The sequence below is a fragment of the Dermochelys coriacea genome, chromosome 15, assembly GCF_009764565.3.
Source record: "Dermochelys coriacea isolate rDerCor1 chromosome 15, rDerCor1.pri.v4, whole genome shotgun sequence".
Classification (NCBI taxonomy): domain Eukaryota; kingdom Metazoa; phylum Chordata; order Testudines; family Dermochelyidae; genus Dermochelys; species Dermochelys coriacea.
In genome coordinates, this window is record NC_050082.1 from 25783619 (window position 1) to 25800926 (window position 17308).

The following is a 17308-nucleotide window of genomic DNA, read 5'->3' on the forward strand; positions in this document are numbered from 1 at the left end:
CACACAAAAAATGGCACCTTCAGTAGCACAATAACCTCCTAATACTATGCTGGACTATGAATTCAGGAGGAGAGTTTTGTTTAGTGAGTCAGCAACACAATTTCCTATTCTTTCCTTGGTGGTCTCCCATCCAACTAATGGCCCAGCTCATCACTGCTTTGCTATAAGAACTGATAAAATGAGAACCCAAAATGGTTTGGCTACTAAAGAACTCGCTCTCTTTCAAAGCTGTCTCACTAAATTTCCAGATCACAGACTGCAACTTGTTCATTTGTTCTATGTATTCAAATTAAAACTACGAACATGGAAAGCTTACCATCTGAAAGAGCATAAGCAAATTCTCTTTAGGCTGAGCCCTTGAATTGTACTAGATTCTCCCTGCAATTTGAGACAAAAGAATGAGTGTCAAATTCAGAGCCAAATCCTGTCTACAGTGCTCACGGGTGACTTTCACTGAAGTCAGTGAAAGCCCTATCCAAAGGGCGAAAAGAAAATCTAAGCATTCAGCTTTTGCTATTTCATCCACATTCTGGTATCCAGTTATACCAAGTAATGCATCCGACGAAATGGGTATTCACCCACAAAAGCTTATGCTCCAATACACCTGTTAGTCTATAAGGTGCCACAGGACTCTTTGCCGCTTTTACAGATCCAGACTAACACGGCTATCCCTCTGATACTAAGTAATTCAAAGGCTGTTTTCAGTTCACCTCTGCAGAGACCATAGCCCCAACACTTCTAGTAGCTTCATCCCCTTTATTTTCACAACTCTGCAGAAGCCAATGAGAAAATATCATGAGCCAGATTTTCATAAGGGGCTTCCACCCATACCTGTGCAACTCTGTGCATGCAAACACTAATACAGACATATTTGATGCACTACTGTCTGCGCATGCACAAGGAGATACACAAATGGAGGTCGCTTTTTGAAAATGTGACCCCAGAAGCATAAAGGCCTTGCAAATAATCTAGAAAGAAGAGTGAACCAACACAATCCAAGCTTCTATATCATTACTATGACTGCAGGAATATATAAGGGAAGGTGTAGTGTTGTCATGCCTTTGGCATGGTCAAATCACCTACAATTTAAGTGACAGACACAGAAAAGATGGGACATGCTTGGACATCCAGACGAGGAAGTGGACTAGAAATTGGATGAGTTTTTCATTTTATTTATTATGTTAACATAGCTCACTTTTTGTGAGTAACTTCGAGATAGTGAGTTTTCAGAAGTATGCTGAGTACGGAGAGTAGTGAAGGGTGGTGTCTTGGAGACCAAGAATGGGGATGGCATTCCACGTACAAGGAGTGACTGAGGAAAAAAAGCATGGAGAGAAGGAGAAAGAGTGAAGAAGATGAATGGGGCTCCAAAACTAGATTTGTAGGTGGAGAGGAAGGGTAGCAGGAGACAAGGTGAGAAACAAGACACTGAATGAAGGCCAATGGGGAGGGGAGGTGGTTTCAGGGCACTAAGGGGAAGGACAAAAAGTTTAAATTTGAGGTAGTGGTCAAAGGGGAGTCACTGAAGAGACTGAAAGGTGGGGTGACATCGTCTGATTACTACTACTATTTTTTGAGTGGGGGAGAGCATTTCAAATGGACTGGAGGGAAGTAATACATATATAAGAGAGGCCAGAGAAGAAGAAGTGGCTAAAGTAGTCTCTTGATTCACAGAACTCTCTGATAATGCTGTTCAACCACTGGCCCAGTGCATCAGTGTCCTAGGGGCAAGCTATAATCTTTTGCCCATGACCATCACTGTAATGGACTCCAAACACCCACTGCCCACACACTGCCTTTGCATGTTGCCTTAGTACAAAGACATGCAACAGAGAAGGAATCTAGAGCACAAATACTGCTAGATAAGCTCTTGATCTGATTGTGACAGAGAGAATTATTTTCTATTTCATGGCTATGATGCAGGCTGAGAGGCATCATCATCTTAAGGATTTTCCTCCCCATGTAATCTTTGTCAAGTTTAGAGTAGCAAAAATGTTCCGTGTGGTGAGCAGCCTTGTGATTGCTTCCAAATGGAAATAGAATGAACTCTCTCTTGTTATGAAGAATTTCCCATTACTTTAAAGATAAGATCAATCAGATATGTATCAGTTTGTGGACTCAATATCAAAGCAAGAACCATCAAACATGCCCTCTACCTGGCTAAATTTCATCCAATCTAGCTGATGGAGGTTCAGGGTGTGCTGGCCCCTTAGCCACATGCAAGACAGAAGATTGTCCCTTATAGCTACTAGAAGCCAATGGGGTGACACTAGGACCATTATTAATGGAAATTACTACTGCCTTCTTCCATGAGGGCAAGTTGCCTACCATTCTAAAGCAAGTAGTGGCTAGGCCTCTACAGAAGAAACCGTCTCTTGATGGTGGCAGTCACACCAATCTTGAACCTTCCATTTTGGGACAAGGCTATTGACAAACCAACTCCAGCTTCACCTAGATTTTTCTACTGTCCTATCAATCTAGCTTTAGACCTGGGACCTCAGAGACTGCACTCTTTCTTTGGTCATTATTACCTGTTAAATACTGACAGTGGACTGATTATCTCCATTTGATTAATAGACATAGGCCAGGTTCCTTACTAATTTTATTAGGTCTTACAGCTCTGGGTAAAAAAATAAAGCCCCACAGCAGCGAGTTTCAGAGCCTGGATCAACTGACTTGGGCTCAGGGATCTCTGACTATGGAGCTAAAAACAGAGATTCCCGCTTGGGCTGGAGCCCAGGCTCTGAAACCAGTGAGGGGGATGGGTCTCAGGGCCCAGGCTCCAGTGCAAGCAGAAACATCTACACTATTTTAGCCCTGTAGCTCAAGCCCAAGTCAGGGTGGACGACTTTGTTTTGTAGTGTAGACCTATGCTGATACTGTTGATCATGAAGTGTCACCAACTCATCAGTGGGAACTGGTAGAGGTGGACTGGGACCATTTTATAATGGCTCCATCCATTTCTTTGGGAAGGTCCTAGATGGCTGTGAGAGGCACTGTTAATTCTCCTCAAGGACTTTCATGTACGGGTCCCACAGGAGACAGTACTGTTGTCCCCTCCCATTTAGGGTATGTCTACACAGCAGCAGGGAGATGTAATTCTCAGCAGGGGTAGATGTACATGCTTCAGCTCTGCTACAGCTAGAGGCTAAAATGAACATTGTGGTTGTGGCAGCACAGGCAGCAGCTTGGCTAGCGAACCAAGTACAATCCCACACGACCCTTGAGTACATATTCAAGTGACTAGCCCATGCCACCATCTGTGCTGTTGCAGCCAAACTACCTTTTTAGGTGCTAACTCGAGCAGAGCTACCATGTGTACATCTACCTGGGTTGGGAATTACACCTCCCAGGTGCACTGCAGACATATCCTAAATGTGTATGTGAGTCTGCTAAGGGAAACTGAGATATGTCTTGGCTACACTGACACCAGCATGTTGACGATACTTAGCTCAGTTCCTCCTTATTATCATAGCCATGATCCAGCAGTCTTTCTGTGCTTTGCTGAGTTAGGGCCCTGGATGAAAGCCACACAGTTTAAACCCAATCCAGAAAAGATTAAGATGGTAATGCTGGGCACAATAAAATACCTTGAAACACTGATGAGGATTCTAACTACTCCCTCCAGTAAGGGTTACCACCATCCTTGTCGAAGTCATTTACAGTCTCAGGGTTTTATGTGATCCATTGCTGATTATCAGAGGCCAGAAGGGCCTTTTATCATCCAGGAATCTGTGACCTTACATCTCTGATGCACACCTCACTACAGCCTTCCATGCCTTTGTCATCTTCAGACTGGGATACATAATTTGCTCTTAGAAGAGGAGTTCTCAAACAGGGGGTCGTGAGGTTATTACATGGGGGATCATGAGCTGTCAGCCTCCACCCCAAACCCCGCTTTGCCTCCAGCATTGATAATGGTGTTAAATATATTAAAAAAACCTGTTTTTAATTTACTGGGGAGGCGGTTGCACTCAGAGGCTTCCTGTGTGAAAGGTGTCACCAGTACGAAAGTTTGAGAACCACCGTCTTAGAATTACCCTCAAAGAACACTTGGAAGATTCACCTAGTGCGAAATGTGTCCTCCAGCTTCTCAAGTGGAGCATGCCAATACAAACACATAACAGTGTGCTACTAGCTCTTGGCTTGTTTCCAGGTGCAATTCAGGTGTTTATTATCATCTCTAAAGCCATAAGTGGCCTGGGACAGACTCTCCTCGTATGCTCTATCACAGCTGCTGCATTCCACCTGTATACGCTACTTATTGTAAGGCTAAACTCCAGGAGTGGGCAGCATGTAATTCTTAGGGGAGGGCCCTTAGCTGTAGAATTTCCTCCATCCACAATCCATCCAAGATTGGGAATTATTAGGAAACCGTGCAAGATGAATCTGTTTATTTTACATATTCTTAGTTTGTATTTGTAACCAGAGAGCACTTGTCTCATGAATAAATACAGGCTGGGTGGGTTTCATCTATACCAATTCTGGATTACACATGGTTGTTTAATAGGCACCAGGTATGACAACAGGAACACTATCTATCTAGTTTCAGAGTAGCAGCCGTGTTAGCCTGTATTCGCAAAAAAGAAAAGGAGTACTTGTTGCACCTTAGAGACTAACAAATTTATCTGAGCATAAGCTTTCGTGAGCTACAGCTCACTTCATCAAAGCTTACGCTCAAATAAATTTGTTAGTCTCTAAGGTGCCACAAGTACTCCTTTTCTTTTTTGCGAATACAGACTAACGCGGCTGTTACTCTGAAAACTATCTATCTATACATACATACTTTGTAAGAACTAAGTGCATTACAAACATTAACTAATTAATGCTCATAACCACATGAGATGAAACCAAAGCAAAGAGGTTAGGGGATTTGACCAAAGCCATAGGAGACAGTCAGTGTCACAGTCAGGATAAGTGCACAAAAAGTTCCTGGTCTCCAAGGCTGTGCTCAATTGACTAGACCATCCCTGTGTCTTTTCTGATGGGGCCTTTCAGTATGTAATAGAAACCTAAAAATAGTCTCTTTTCCTCAACTAGCCCATCCCCTCAGCATAAATGAAATAAGGAATTTGCGGATAAACTTTCCAACACAAACATTCTCACTGTAAAAATTTTGTGGAGTTCATGCTTGGTGCTCTGGGGTAATTATTCATAAGAGTTTTATAAACAGCATGGAGCCTGAAATGTTGAGGTATGAGAATTTCTGCACATTGGCCTTTCTCAGGAAATCAGTAACTATGTTATATATATATATATATATATATATATATATATATATATATATATTTGGATTCATCCCTCTTCAACCACCATATTACATTGTTCCTTATTTAAGCTCCCAGTAGGAGGACACAATTTGCTTAATTTGATCTGCTGAGTATCACTAAACTAACACACAAGATGACTTATTAGTAGGAGGTTGTCCAGGAGGGAGTGAAGATAAGTAGTAAAGGCACTAACAGGATCAATGCAAACAGCATAGGCACATTAAAACATTCAATTCAGATAGGTTTCAGAGTAGCAGCCGTGTTAGTCTGTATTCGCAAAAAGAAAAGGAGTACTTGTGGCACCTTAGAGACTAACAAATTTATTAGAGCATAAGCTTTCGTGAGCTACAGCTCACTTCATCGGATGCATCCGATGAAATGAGCTGTAGCTCACGAAAGCTTATGCTCTAATAAATTTGTTAGTCTCTAAGGTGCCACAAGTACTCCTTTTCTTTTTGTCAATTCAGACAGTAATATCACATTCTGACCCACTTCAAAGGAAGACCTAATTCCTTTAATGTATTTATTACCCCACACCCACAGTCATTTTGCCTGTCACATTAGTCTACAATCCTTGCCAAATTGTTACCAAAGCAGCAAAGCCTTCACAACTGACAGAAACAGAGCTCCCTCTTATCAAGAAAGATCCCCTGTCTATTGAAGTCCCTGCACTGTTCATGTCTCCATGATTTAAACCTGATCCTGTTTCCAAAGCAACTTCCATTGCCATCAAGTAGGACAGCTGCCAATATTTACCTTGCTAGATCTGCTACAGGCAGGTAGCTTCGTTATGCCATTGTAAACAAACTCAGTCACACTACAGCCAAAGAGAAAAAAGCATGACATACTCTAATATGAGGAGCACCACTGGCCTGATTCAGCCTTTGGCTAGCCCAATTCAGCTGGCATAAGTCAGGGTTAAAGCTTCCCCATCAGCAGAAAAGCACCCACCACCTCTGCTCTGCCAGGGGGCCCTGAGCCAGGCACTGAAGCCCCCAGATGGGCTGTGTGTTCAAGGAGGCAGTGTGGCCATGCTACATGGAAGATGTGTAGATTCAGCGCAACCTCCATTGACTGGGCTCCCGAAGAGATTAAAGCTGCCCTTCCCAGACACAACCCATGAAGGAGGGCAGTGGTGCAGATACTGCCTGCCCTCCCCGAGTGAGAAAATTCCAACTACAATGTGTCTCAAGGAATCACACCCCATCTCTGAGTTCTGGCTCAGAGGCAGAGACTGGTTGAGGATTATTAAACTGCAAGAGCAACCTGCCTGGAAAAGATCATAGACTGGATGCAGGAGATATTTAAAAGCACAGTTATATCTCACAAGAAGAAAAATGTATTTTTCCAAACAGGCAGACAAAAATAATTAATTGTGACTTTTTTTTTAAACAGATATTTACAGTAAATTCAGTGCTGATGAGAATGCAGGATTGACAGTGCTGCACACGAAAGCCCTCTTTTTATCCATAGACCAGGTACAACACACTTCCTCACCAATGTGCTTCATGCATGTCCTTCTGGGACCATCTCTACAGGACTGAGTCACTCAATCCCTAGCCTTCCTGCTGAGATGGCCAACAGAAGAACCAAAAGGAGGCTTAGATGAGATGTTTTTATATTACGGATAGGAACTTTTAATAAACATAATGATTCTAATGATTCCAACAGTCACAGTTATTAACAGTTACCTGAAGGAATAAAAAATGTATAGCCTTGTTTCAACTCAATTCTTTGGCATAGTTCCACCCTGTCTCCCAGAAAGATATCACTTTGCTTTCCCGACAGAACCCATTCTTCATAAAGTTCTAGATTCTGCAGAGTAGGTGGAATCAGCCAGAAGATCTAAAAATAAAACAAAAGTTTAACTCTTACAAACAAGCAATGAAAATAAAGAGCTAGCATTTTCAGCAAAGTTAAAGGGTGCCAATGAAGTGAATACACATAAGCAAATGTATTTTCAACATAAAGTATAAATTTTCCATGTACTGTACACAGAGGTCCCTAGCAGATTATAGCAGTAACTGGCATACAAAATGAAAGCAGCAAGATTACTCACAATTGTCATACTGCTTCTACAAAACATCATCTCTGTAAACTGGAGTCTACTAAGAGCTTAATATACCACACAACCTTGTAATATAATATTACTTTCAGCTCAATTAGATATGTAGATGAACAATATCTGGAGCACAGAGATGTTCTATTTGCTACACTTACTTCAATACACATAGTACCTATCTCCACTGAAATCTCAGATATGACTAGTTATATCTAAACCAGTATACCTAGAAGAATGCAGATATAGCTATCTGTGCTATATTGGTCCTGCTTTGAGCAGGGGGTCGGACTAGATGACCTCCTGAGGTCCCTTCCAACCCTAAGAGTCTATGATTCTATGCTGCATATTCAAGTACTTCTGTTTTCGAATGAGTGTGTGTGCAAGTACATATGCATGCACATGCTTAAAGGATCCTGAAAACTAAGAAGAGGCTCACAGATTCTGGCAATCTAAGGAGATGTGATATGAACACATGGATGCAGCTGTGGTATATGGCCAGTTACATGCTACACGACACTTCCAGTACCCAGAAGCATAAAATAAGCTTTTTCAGATCAAACTTTTCTGATATTTTGGTGTCCTGGAGTATTCAATGTACTTGTTTCACAGACTGAAGGGCTGTCTCCCCTGTTTAGCAAAACTCCATGTTCACCAGCCAAGCGATTTACAGTTTGATCACTTACAAGCAAAAGTAAAACAAACAAACAAAAAAAGAGCAGAACAGACCTCACAAGAAATCCCCCAAAATAAAGATGTTACACTGTCAAGTCTCCTTACCTTCCCTCCTCGGAAAACGTGATACCACACTGAAGTGCCACCAAAATCAATGTGAAAATCAGTGAAGCATCCTTTCACACTCATCAAACAGTACCTGAAAAGCACATTGGGGTGGGGGGAATATAAAAAGCAAGAGTTACAATGAGCAGTCTGAAAACAACACTGCTTATTTATTAATTTGCAGTGTAGCTGCATAAGTAAAGATCTCAAGCCAATGAAGCTGCTATATCTCTACAGACACCTCATTTAGTCATATTAATAGGACAAACATAGGACTATAATTGGACTTCTATTGGGGAAAAAAATGCCTATAATTCTGTATGTTATTCAGTTGTCTGGAGAGAAAGCTATCAGTTATAAAAGGCTTGGGAAATGTTAAACTTAAGTTGGTCAAAAATAATCACCACGCCATTCTCTACTCCAGGTGTGATCTCCTCCATTACTAAGAGCCACAACCTTCACCAAAAGTTGTGTGTTGATTGATTCAAAAAACAAAGTTTTGAAAAATCTCATCTGGACATCCATTACCTAACTACTACCACTGCAACTTTTGCGGGGGACAGAGTGATGGAAGCTTCATTTGGAAAATGAACTGTTTTTATTCCCACTTACAAACATAGCTGTGCAGAATAATTGAAGGTATCAGTTTGCAGTATTCCAAATACAGATCACTGTATTTTGTGCCCTCTAGATCTATTTTTTCAGGGCAGTTTAATATCAACATTGCTGCAAAGGTATATAACGGCTCTCAGCTCACTGCATGAATCTCAAGCCTCCAGCCACCATCTGTAATTAATGGCCGAATTACAGCCGCCCTTCTCACAACAGGCACCTTTTGCAAATGGAGAAAACATACACCACTTAACCCACTAACCTCTTTTCCTTGTTCCAGTCGCCCTTTCATGGCTTTTTTTTTTTTTTTTAAGTTGTGGAAACAATATCAGAAAGTGATCAAAAAAGGTTTCATTTAACTGTGTCTTTTTCTCATCACATTCAGGTAGAGAATCTCAGCAGTATGCAGACGGCGTGCAAAAGTCCCTCTAGATGATAGGCTAGAAAGGACCTTACCATGTGTCTGCAGAAGGCTAGCAAATCAGAGAGAGGTTGGATACATAAGAGCCTGCTGCCTAGCAACCCCATCCAGTGCTTGAGTTGACAGAATGATACGCAATGCTGTCATGAAGACAGTCAATTTGTGTGCTTCAAAAAAGTCCTGTGCCTTCATCTCACAATTAAAACCTCTCCCTGTACAATAATAATGCTCTCCTCTTACCCACTCTGGAATTTCAGCAGCATTTTGAAGCAGGGATAGAGATTTTTCCACCCTTAGAGTATTTCAGATACTTCAAAAAATCACAACTAGCCAAGAAGCTGTCTAGACTCCAAATATGCTCCGTTTCAAAATATGAGTCCTTCATTCCCAAATACATTTTTTTTAAATCACTCCTTTTATTCTCCTCTCCCAGGATGCTGCTGACTACACGTCAGATGGAAATTAAAAACAAAAAAGAAGCTTATAAAGGAAGTTTCCTTTCTTTATACCAGCCTGCAGAAAGTCAGATGTAGAATAATTGCTAATAAAACAAAAATAACCTGGAATGTATCAATTCAAAGGAGGTCTTGACAAACATTGGAAGAACAAAATTTTTAAAATCAAAAACAAATTATTATAGACTCCATTATTTTCAGTCTCCACAAAATCAAATTACAAACATACCAAATTAAAACAAGTTGTCCAAGACAATACTGCCCACCTAGGATTGCCAGTCGATAGTCAGATACTTTGGATTGTTGCAAATGGCCCTCTCTATACTTCCTGGGCTTTTGGTTTTTTTTTGTTTTTAAATAACCTTCAACCTACAACTTGAGGCTGTCTCTTTGTACTGAAGGTTGGGGAAAAAAATTAATTAATTTCCAGTTAAACCACAAAATGCTCAAAACGAGCTTTGCAACTGAGAACACACTGATGCAGAGATAGCTGGAAACATTCGACTTTTTTTTCTTTTAATAGCATGTTGTCGTGAAACTCCTCTAAACAGAATAATTTCCATTCCCAAGAAAGGTTGATTCAGTGAAAGATCCACAAACGGTGGTTAATAAAACCTACAAAGCATATGGAAAGATCAGTTTTTCTTTCCATCCACAACTGAAACCAATCACAAACGAGTTATTCCATCCTTAAATTTCTGTTAATCTAACAGGAATGCTTCTGTCCAACACCAAACAGTTAATGAAAGCGTTAGGAGTCTGAAAAGCGATCTGCCGCCATACAGCAATCTCCCTTGTTGCCAGACTCTGGCAGAATGCCTTTGCATTGACCTCTACAGCTTCCTCTTCCAATGTACACTGCAGTCACATGGTCTCCTCAGCCCAGCTCCATGCTACAGCTAATTTTACACAGACACCACTCTAACCTAGCTGGCAGCTTCTCAACATTAACGGCTACTAATTTGGTTAGAGAGCTCAAGTTTTTAAGCTTTTCCACAACAAAATGTCCGCGATGAAAGGAAACTAGAAACAACATCTACTCTGCTTCCTTCAGTTACAGCTCTAGTCTCTGCCTTAAGCATTCTGGGCCGGAGCAGGTAACGTGAACATAGGAACGCACTTTCAAGTAGGACATAGAGAATCTCGTCAGAGTTACACACACTCCCCCCAATATAAGCACAAACAATTAATCAAGCTTTGTTTCTTCACAAGTGCTGCAATTTCCAGTCCCTGCAGACTCAACTTTATCTCACTACACACCCCTGGTTGGGTTTTTAAAATATGCAGCTGCTTGTAATTTAGGGTGTTGGGTTTTTTTAAAGCCTCTCTTCCCTACTAGAGTTTATTTTGTGCTCTCTCTAGTATCCTGAAACTGTTCAACAGTTAGTTGATGCACTATTATATTTTTCTTTCTGAAAAGATCTGGGGAAATGTAGTACCCTTTGAGACAACATACAGAGACCCACAAACTCACAAGCAAACAGAACAACAAATACAGAAACAGCACTGATGGAGAAAACCGCTTAGGCAAACACAGGGACAACATATAGACAGATTCAAAGCAAACAAAGATACTATGTTCAGACACACAAATCCACATTCACAGCTTCAAGTCCACCAGCAAAACTCACATGCAGAAAAACAAAGGCAGAAACAAACATTGAGTTACAAATACACTTGAAAACGGAGAGATGCAGAGGCACATGCATAGAAACTCAGGAGGCAGACACACAAGCAAACACACACACATAAGTCCATTACCCTGAGCTCAGTTCCTTCCTTTTCTCTCGTTATTAGTACAGCACAGCACACGGCTCTATTCCCTCTGGCATTACAAGGACTCCCCTGCCACTAAGCTCAGCCCATAAACCACTCCCATACCCCAGCAGATGCTTCTGTTTTTGTTCGGGCCAATGAGAAAAGTATAGCTCGCTCTTCCTTCCTCCCAGGAGCAAACCCCGGCTGGTTGAAATCCCTAAGCCTGAAACCGAATACCACAAAATCATGAGCCAACTACAAGTGCCAAACCAAAGAGCAGAAGCAGGCTACAGCTTTCTGTTTATTTGTTGGATTTATTTTTTTTTTAAACAAGCAGTGGCTGGTGCTCTGTGTTCTGTGAGGCACAAGGTAGTCGTGAGGAGGAGATAAGAGAGGCAAATGGTTTATTTGTTAACAGTACTGTCTTTCCTAAACGAGGTAGCTCACACACACAGTCCGTGAATAATTCCACTGATACTTCCAAGGGAGCTGACTCTTGCAGCCAAAGCTCATGGTGGATCCTAAACACACAGCTCCTGACATCTCCCCTTGTTACTGTAGCCTTTACTTAAAGTGCATCTGAAAATGTGACATGGAAGAAAACAACAGGCACCTTTAGGAGAATCCTCAATAATTGCCTGACCCACTGAGTGACACTAAACTCCCTAAAAAAAAAGGAGTACTTGTGGCACCCTAGAGACTAACAAATTTATTTGAGCATAAGCTTTCATGAGCTACAGCTCACTTCCGATGAAGTACTTTTCTTTTTGCGGATACAGACTAACATGGCTGCTACTCTGAAACTAAACTCCCTGTAACTGAAAGCCACAAATTACACCACAAGACAAAAGAAACCATTGTCACCCAGGAGACATGGGGCCAGCACTCCCAGACCCTTTTGCTTTTCTGTACTCCACCCCACCCTCAACACCAGTGCACTTGAAGGCCCCACATGGCAGTGGCTATCCCTGAGCCTGAAGAGAGCAGCTACACAGCTCCCTCAAGGCTCTCACAGCACTGCTTCAAGTTCCGCGAAGCTGAATTCTTCATGTACTGCAGCCCACCTTTCCCTTCATTTGGACCAAAGTAGACATTAGTCTGTAAGTAGGACATAAAGTTCAGGCTGCACAGTGGTTCCAAGAAGCAGGAAGGGAGAACTGAACCCAGTTCACCAACACATTTAGCACTCAGGAAATCTAGCTATTAGTGTCTCTCCTGCATGACATGATATTTTGCATACCATCTCCTTACCTCCAGCACCCTGCACAGTGAATAAGGGATCCCACCAGGAAACCTAACCAGATACTCCCACATGGTAGGATGCATGCATACCTCCTGCTGGGCAGGATGTGCAAGATCAGTAACATTTACTATTATCAGGACAGTGGGCCATCCAGGACATTATTTTCGATAGACATTAATTCTCTTTCCTATCATACTACACAAGTCAGGAATAGAGCAGCTAGATCCACACTAAACAGCTTTTCCTATAGAAGACAGCCCAACTTCCTTCTAAATCCGATTAAAACAAAGCACCACTTACAGCAAGACCATTAATAATTAGGAGGTTCCACACTTTTCCTATTGTGGCCAATAGGAACTGCGGGGGCGGCGCCTACAGGAGTGGGCAGTGGACAGAGCCCGCTGGCCCCTCCGCCTAGGAGCCAAACATGCTGGCCGCTTCTGGGAACCACCTGAGGTAAGCGCTGCCCAGCTAGAGCCCACACCCCGAACCCCCTCCCACCCCCAAACCCCATCCTGCTCTCAATCTACCTCCCAGATCCTGCACCCCAAGCTCGTGCCCCAGCCCCCTCCTGCACCCAAACTGCCTCCCGGAGCCCACATCCCTCGCCCTCTCCTGCATCCCAACCCCCTACTCCAACCCTGAGCCCCCTCCTGCACCCAAACTCTCTCCCAGAGCCTGCACCCCCACCTCCTCTCACACCCAACCCCCTCTTGCACCCAAACCTCTTGGCCCTAGCCCAGAGCCCCCCCTTTTACACCCCCTCCCGCACCCCAACCTCCTGCCTGGAGCCCCCTCCTGAACCCAAAACCCCTCCCAGAGCCCACACCACTCACCCCCTTCCACACCTCAACCCCCTGCCCCAGCCCAGAGCCCCCTTCCACACCCCAATCCCAGCCCTGAGCCCCCTCCCACATCCTGAACCCCTCATTTCTGGCTCCACCCCAGAGCCCACACCCCCAGCCAGAGCCCTCAACTCCTCCCACACCCCAAACCCCTGCCCCAGCCCAGTGAAAGTGAGTGAGGGTGGGGGAGAGCAAGCGATGGAGGGAAGGGGGATGGAGTGAGCAGGAGATGGGACCTCGGGGAAGGAGCAGGGCAAAGATGTTCAGTTTTGTGCAATTAGAAAGCTGGCCACCCTATCCTGCTAATACATGCCAGAATGATGTTTGCTTTTTCTGACACAGTGTTACTCTGTTCAGTCATGTTTGAAAAGCTTTGTTATCCAATGGGTGTGGATAAGAACTTTTGCCTATCAGCCTAATATTCCTTTACTTAGAATAATTATAATCATATAGTGCTTTTCATACCAAAAGCAATTCATAAAAAAATAGAGAGAAAGCACCATCAGAAATACAGCATGCTGAACACAGTGTCAGCCTGTATTCCAGGATCACCAGTTCCACAATCCATTAGCAGCCTCTCCACACAGTGGACAAATTTCTGCCTCGAGAGGCACACCCCGGTTCATAATTAGATTCTATTTCAGCAAAATATTTAATCACATGCTTAAATCTATCCCAGTTCAGCGCAGAGATGAATATATCGGCATGTACTGATGAAACATAGCCTAAAAGAAGAGGAATAAGACTGACCCTGATACAGGGTATGAAATCAGACCAGCACCTTATTTTAGTGGATAGGTGAATTATTTGTATGGGAGACACTATCTTTGTTTAACAAAAGACAGCAGTGATTTATTCTATAATAGCTAAGTAATAATAACTATTCTATAATAGTTCTATAATAGTTAAGTAAAGGGGAAATTTTCTAAAGCACAGAGTGCAGTTGTGGATCCCTAACCCTTTGAAATATCTTCCCCCAACACAAAATCTATTAATTATTTTTCTCAACTGTTTTTAGAACCATCTGTCACTATTTCACCACACCCATAGCTGAATTGTGCTCGGGTCTTTATTACTATTACCTTGCAAATAGTCTTGCCAATCTAATGATATAGGGCCCAATCCTGAAAATATTTACTCAGGTAAGTAATGCTTATTCAGTCAACTAGTCCCATTAACTTCAATGGGACTACTTCATTGAGTAACAACTATTCATAAAAATAAGGGTTTGCAGGATTAGGCTCATAGTTTGACACAGATGGTGCAGCTCAGGATATGAAAACATAAATGAAAGCAGGAGAGTTTCAGAGTGCTCATAAGGAAAGTTGTTATTTATTCCATCTTTTGGGGGAGATTTAACAGTGGCTTAATATTTCAGCTGTTTGTAAACTTGGGTTTTTTTTCCCCCTTCATGGAAAATGTTTAGGTTTTGTGAAAAATAGAAAACCCAAGTCAAAAATACTGCTGTAGTGCCTCATGGAAGTTGTAGCTCAGGTGCCTTATGCTCCCATTTGTTTCCAAAGGACAGGCTCTCTAGTCAATTACATCTCCCATGATGTTCCAGTCTCCCCTCTTGGTGAGGGGTGGGTTACATCAAGGCAATTGCATAGCCATTGTGCATTATAGGATTCAGAATCCAGCCTGGAGGCCAGCCCATCTCACGCTGACCATGTTCCCTCCCCAGCCCCTATGCTGGGCTAAAGGGGATGACTGGCGGAGGCACCAGCTATGATGGCTCTATGCTCACTGAGGATTCCCCTACACCACATGGGTTTCCAGCTCGGGAGCTACAAGCAGTTTTTGCCCTTGTCACATCACTTGAGTAGTGCAAAAGGAGGAGAGTGGGGCCAAGAATCTGGCTCATAATATTTATACATTTCTTATACTAATAAAACACAGCCCTTACTCTCATAAAAGCTCTGAAAATCTTGCTTTTTTGCAAAGCATTCATTCATATTCTGAATTGTTATCTCCTGGGGCTCAAATGTTATCATCACACTGCCCAGAGGGCAGAGTCCTTCTTGGTTAATTATTCAGGTTTATTATTCAGAAAATCTTCTTTAAAAAATAGTTAGGGTTTTGTTTTGTTTTAAATCTGGGTGTCAGTGGTGATGGACCGTGCCAAACTGACAACCTTGGAAATCGAATTCCCCCATGTATCCACAAAAGGGGCAGCAGCAGCACAACCTTCCTATGCTGTCTACCCTGACCTGCAGGGGCTACTTTATGGCACAAGAGTAGTTCTATTTACATGTCCATACAACCGAGGGGCCTCTCTGCTGAAAATGTGACCAATGCAGGCAGATTGTGCCAAAATTTGGTAGTGTTTTCTGTGATGTGAATGGCACTAGAAGCTGGACTGAGACCTCCTAAACTCATTTAACATAAGCCACAGAACATGAATCACATTGTAATGACTTTCAAACTCTATTAACCTGGCCTGAATTTAAATCAGTGAGCAAGAGAATGAAAGACACTTTATCACTCAGCTATTCAGTCCCCCAACTACTTGTATCTTATTATTCTTTTAAATTAGAGGTGGTGTTTAGAAAATCTTTTATATTTTACTTTAGTTTTGATCTAATATGGCTGCCCAACTACTGCAGTTTGCTACGTTCTCTCTCAGATATTAGTCATTTACTTATGGGCAAATAATAACCTCACAATATAAAATTATTTTAAAAAGTTAACGGTACAAATCCAAGTGAAAGCCAAGGAGGTCTCCAAGTGCATTTTAATAACTGAACCAGCAGAGCAGATGGAGCATTCTCTAACTCCATTCCCAGCACAGAACTTTACACACAGTAGCCAAGACAGACATTTGTGTCTGGTGATACCATCTGTGTCTGTAAAACCACAATCACTGTCATTGGAGTGCTTTCTGTTTGTAAGGATCATTCTAATGGTGGGTATAGCATACAGCAAGCTCCCAGTATTACAACCACACTTAAGGACAGGACCAGAATCCAGAAGTCAGGAATGCACAGGATATATACACTGGTTTTTTTCTAAAATTAAGGAGCAGCATCACGCAGATACCAGCACTGACATGGATTGTTCAGTCCTCATCATCTTGCACCTCAACTACTGTAATCCATTCCTGTATGGTCCTGATGCCAGTCACACTGACCCCCATCATGCCCCTTCAAAAAGCTGCTACTAGTTTGCCACTGCAATTACATCACTTCCACCTTTGTGATCCTCCATAGGCTTCCCATCCGCATCTCCACCCTGTTTGTCTGTTTTGTCTGTCTGCTGCATCATGTCTGGCATGTAGACTGAGACTCTCCTGGGCACAGACTGTCTTTTTTTATTTCTTATCTGTACAGTCTCAATGGAGCACTGAACCGTGATCGGATTCTTAGCCACTACTATAATACAATTAAATGTAAGGGTGGCATGGTCTAATGGCTTGAGTAGGAGACCGGGAGACAGAGTGCCTGGATTTTATTTTATCGTCTGCCACTCACTCACTGTGTGACCTTAGTCAAGTCCCTTAACATTTTCAAACCTAACTGCTTGAAGTTAGAAACCAAATTCATACTTAGGCACCTAAACAAACTGTTTCATTTTATTAAAGTGCAGAGCACCTTCATTCCCACCAAAGTCAATGAGAATTGAGGGCGCTAAGCACCTCGCAGGATTAGGCTTGTGAAGCATGCTTGGATAAGAACCTTTCCTAGCCCTTGGGCTTTCACCTTTCCAAGTGTTTAATGTCACTATGTAGTGAAATAAATGTTGCACTTCACTTTTTAACTGTACACCCTTGTTGTACGGTTAATTACCATCTGGTAACTCAGAACAAACCAGCTTTCACTTTGAAAATATGCTAGTTACTATGAGAAATTGGACACATTCAATAGAG

The 17308-nt window shown here is 42.4% G+C and overlaps 1 protein-coding gene across 5 annotated transcripts in view; it reads right to left on the reverse strand.

Moving 5' to 3' along the window:
* KDM2B (lysine demethylase 2B) overlaps positions 1-17308 on the reverse strand; it is a 166378-nt gene that overhangs the window by 99069 nt on the left and 50001 nt on the right. For 3 of the 5 annotated variants that reach the window (XM_038373649.2, XM_038373648.2, XM_038373650.1), the window contains 2 exons: positions 8110-8203; positions 6962-7115 (listed from right to left, as the gene is read on the reverse strand). In XM_038373649.2, the coding sequence (XP_038229577.1) occupies positions 6962-7115; positions 8110-8203 (248 nt within the window). Of the gene's footprint in view, positions 1-6961; positions 7116-8109; positions 8204-8983; positions 10664-11358; positions 11491-17308 lie in introns of those variants that run through there. The other 2 variants (XM_038373651.2, XM_038373652.2) reach the window with 2 other exon arrangements.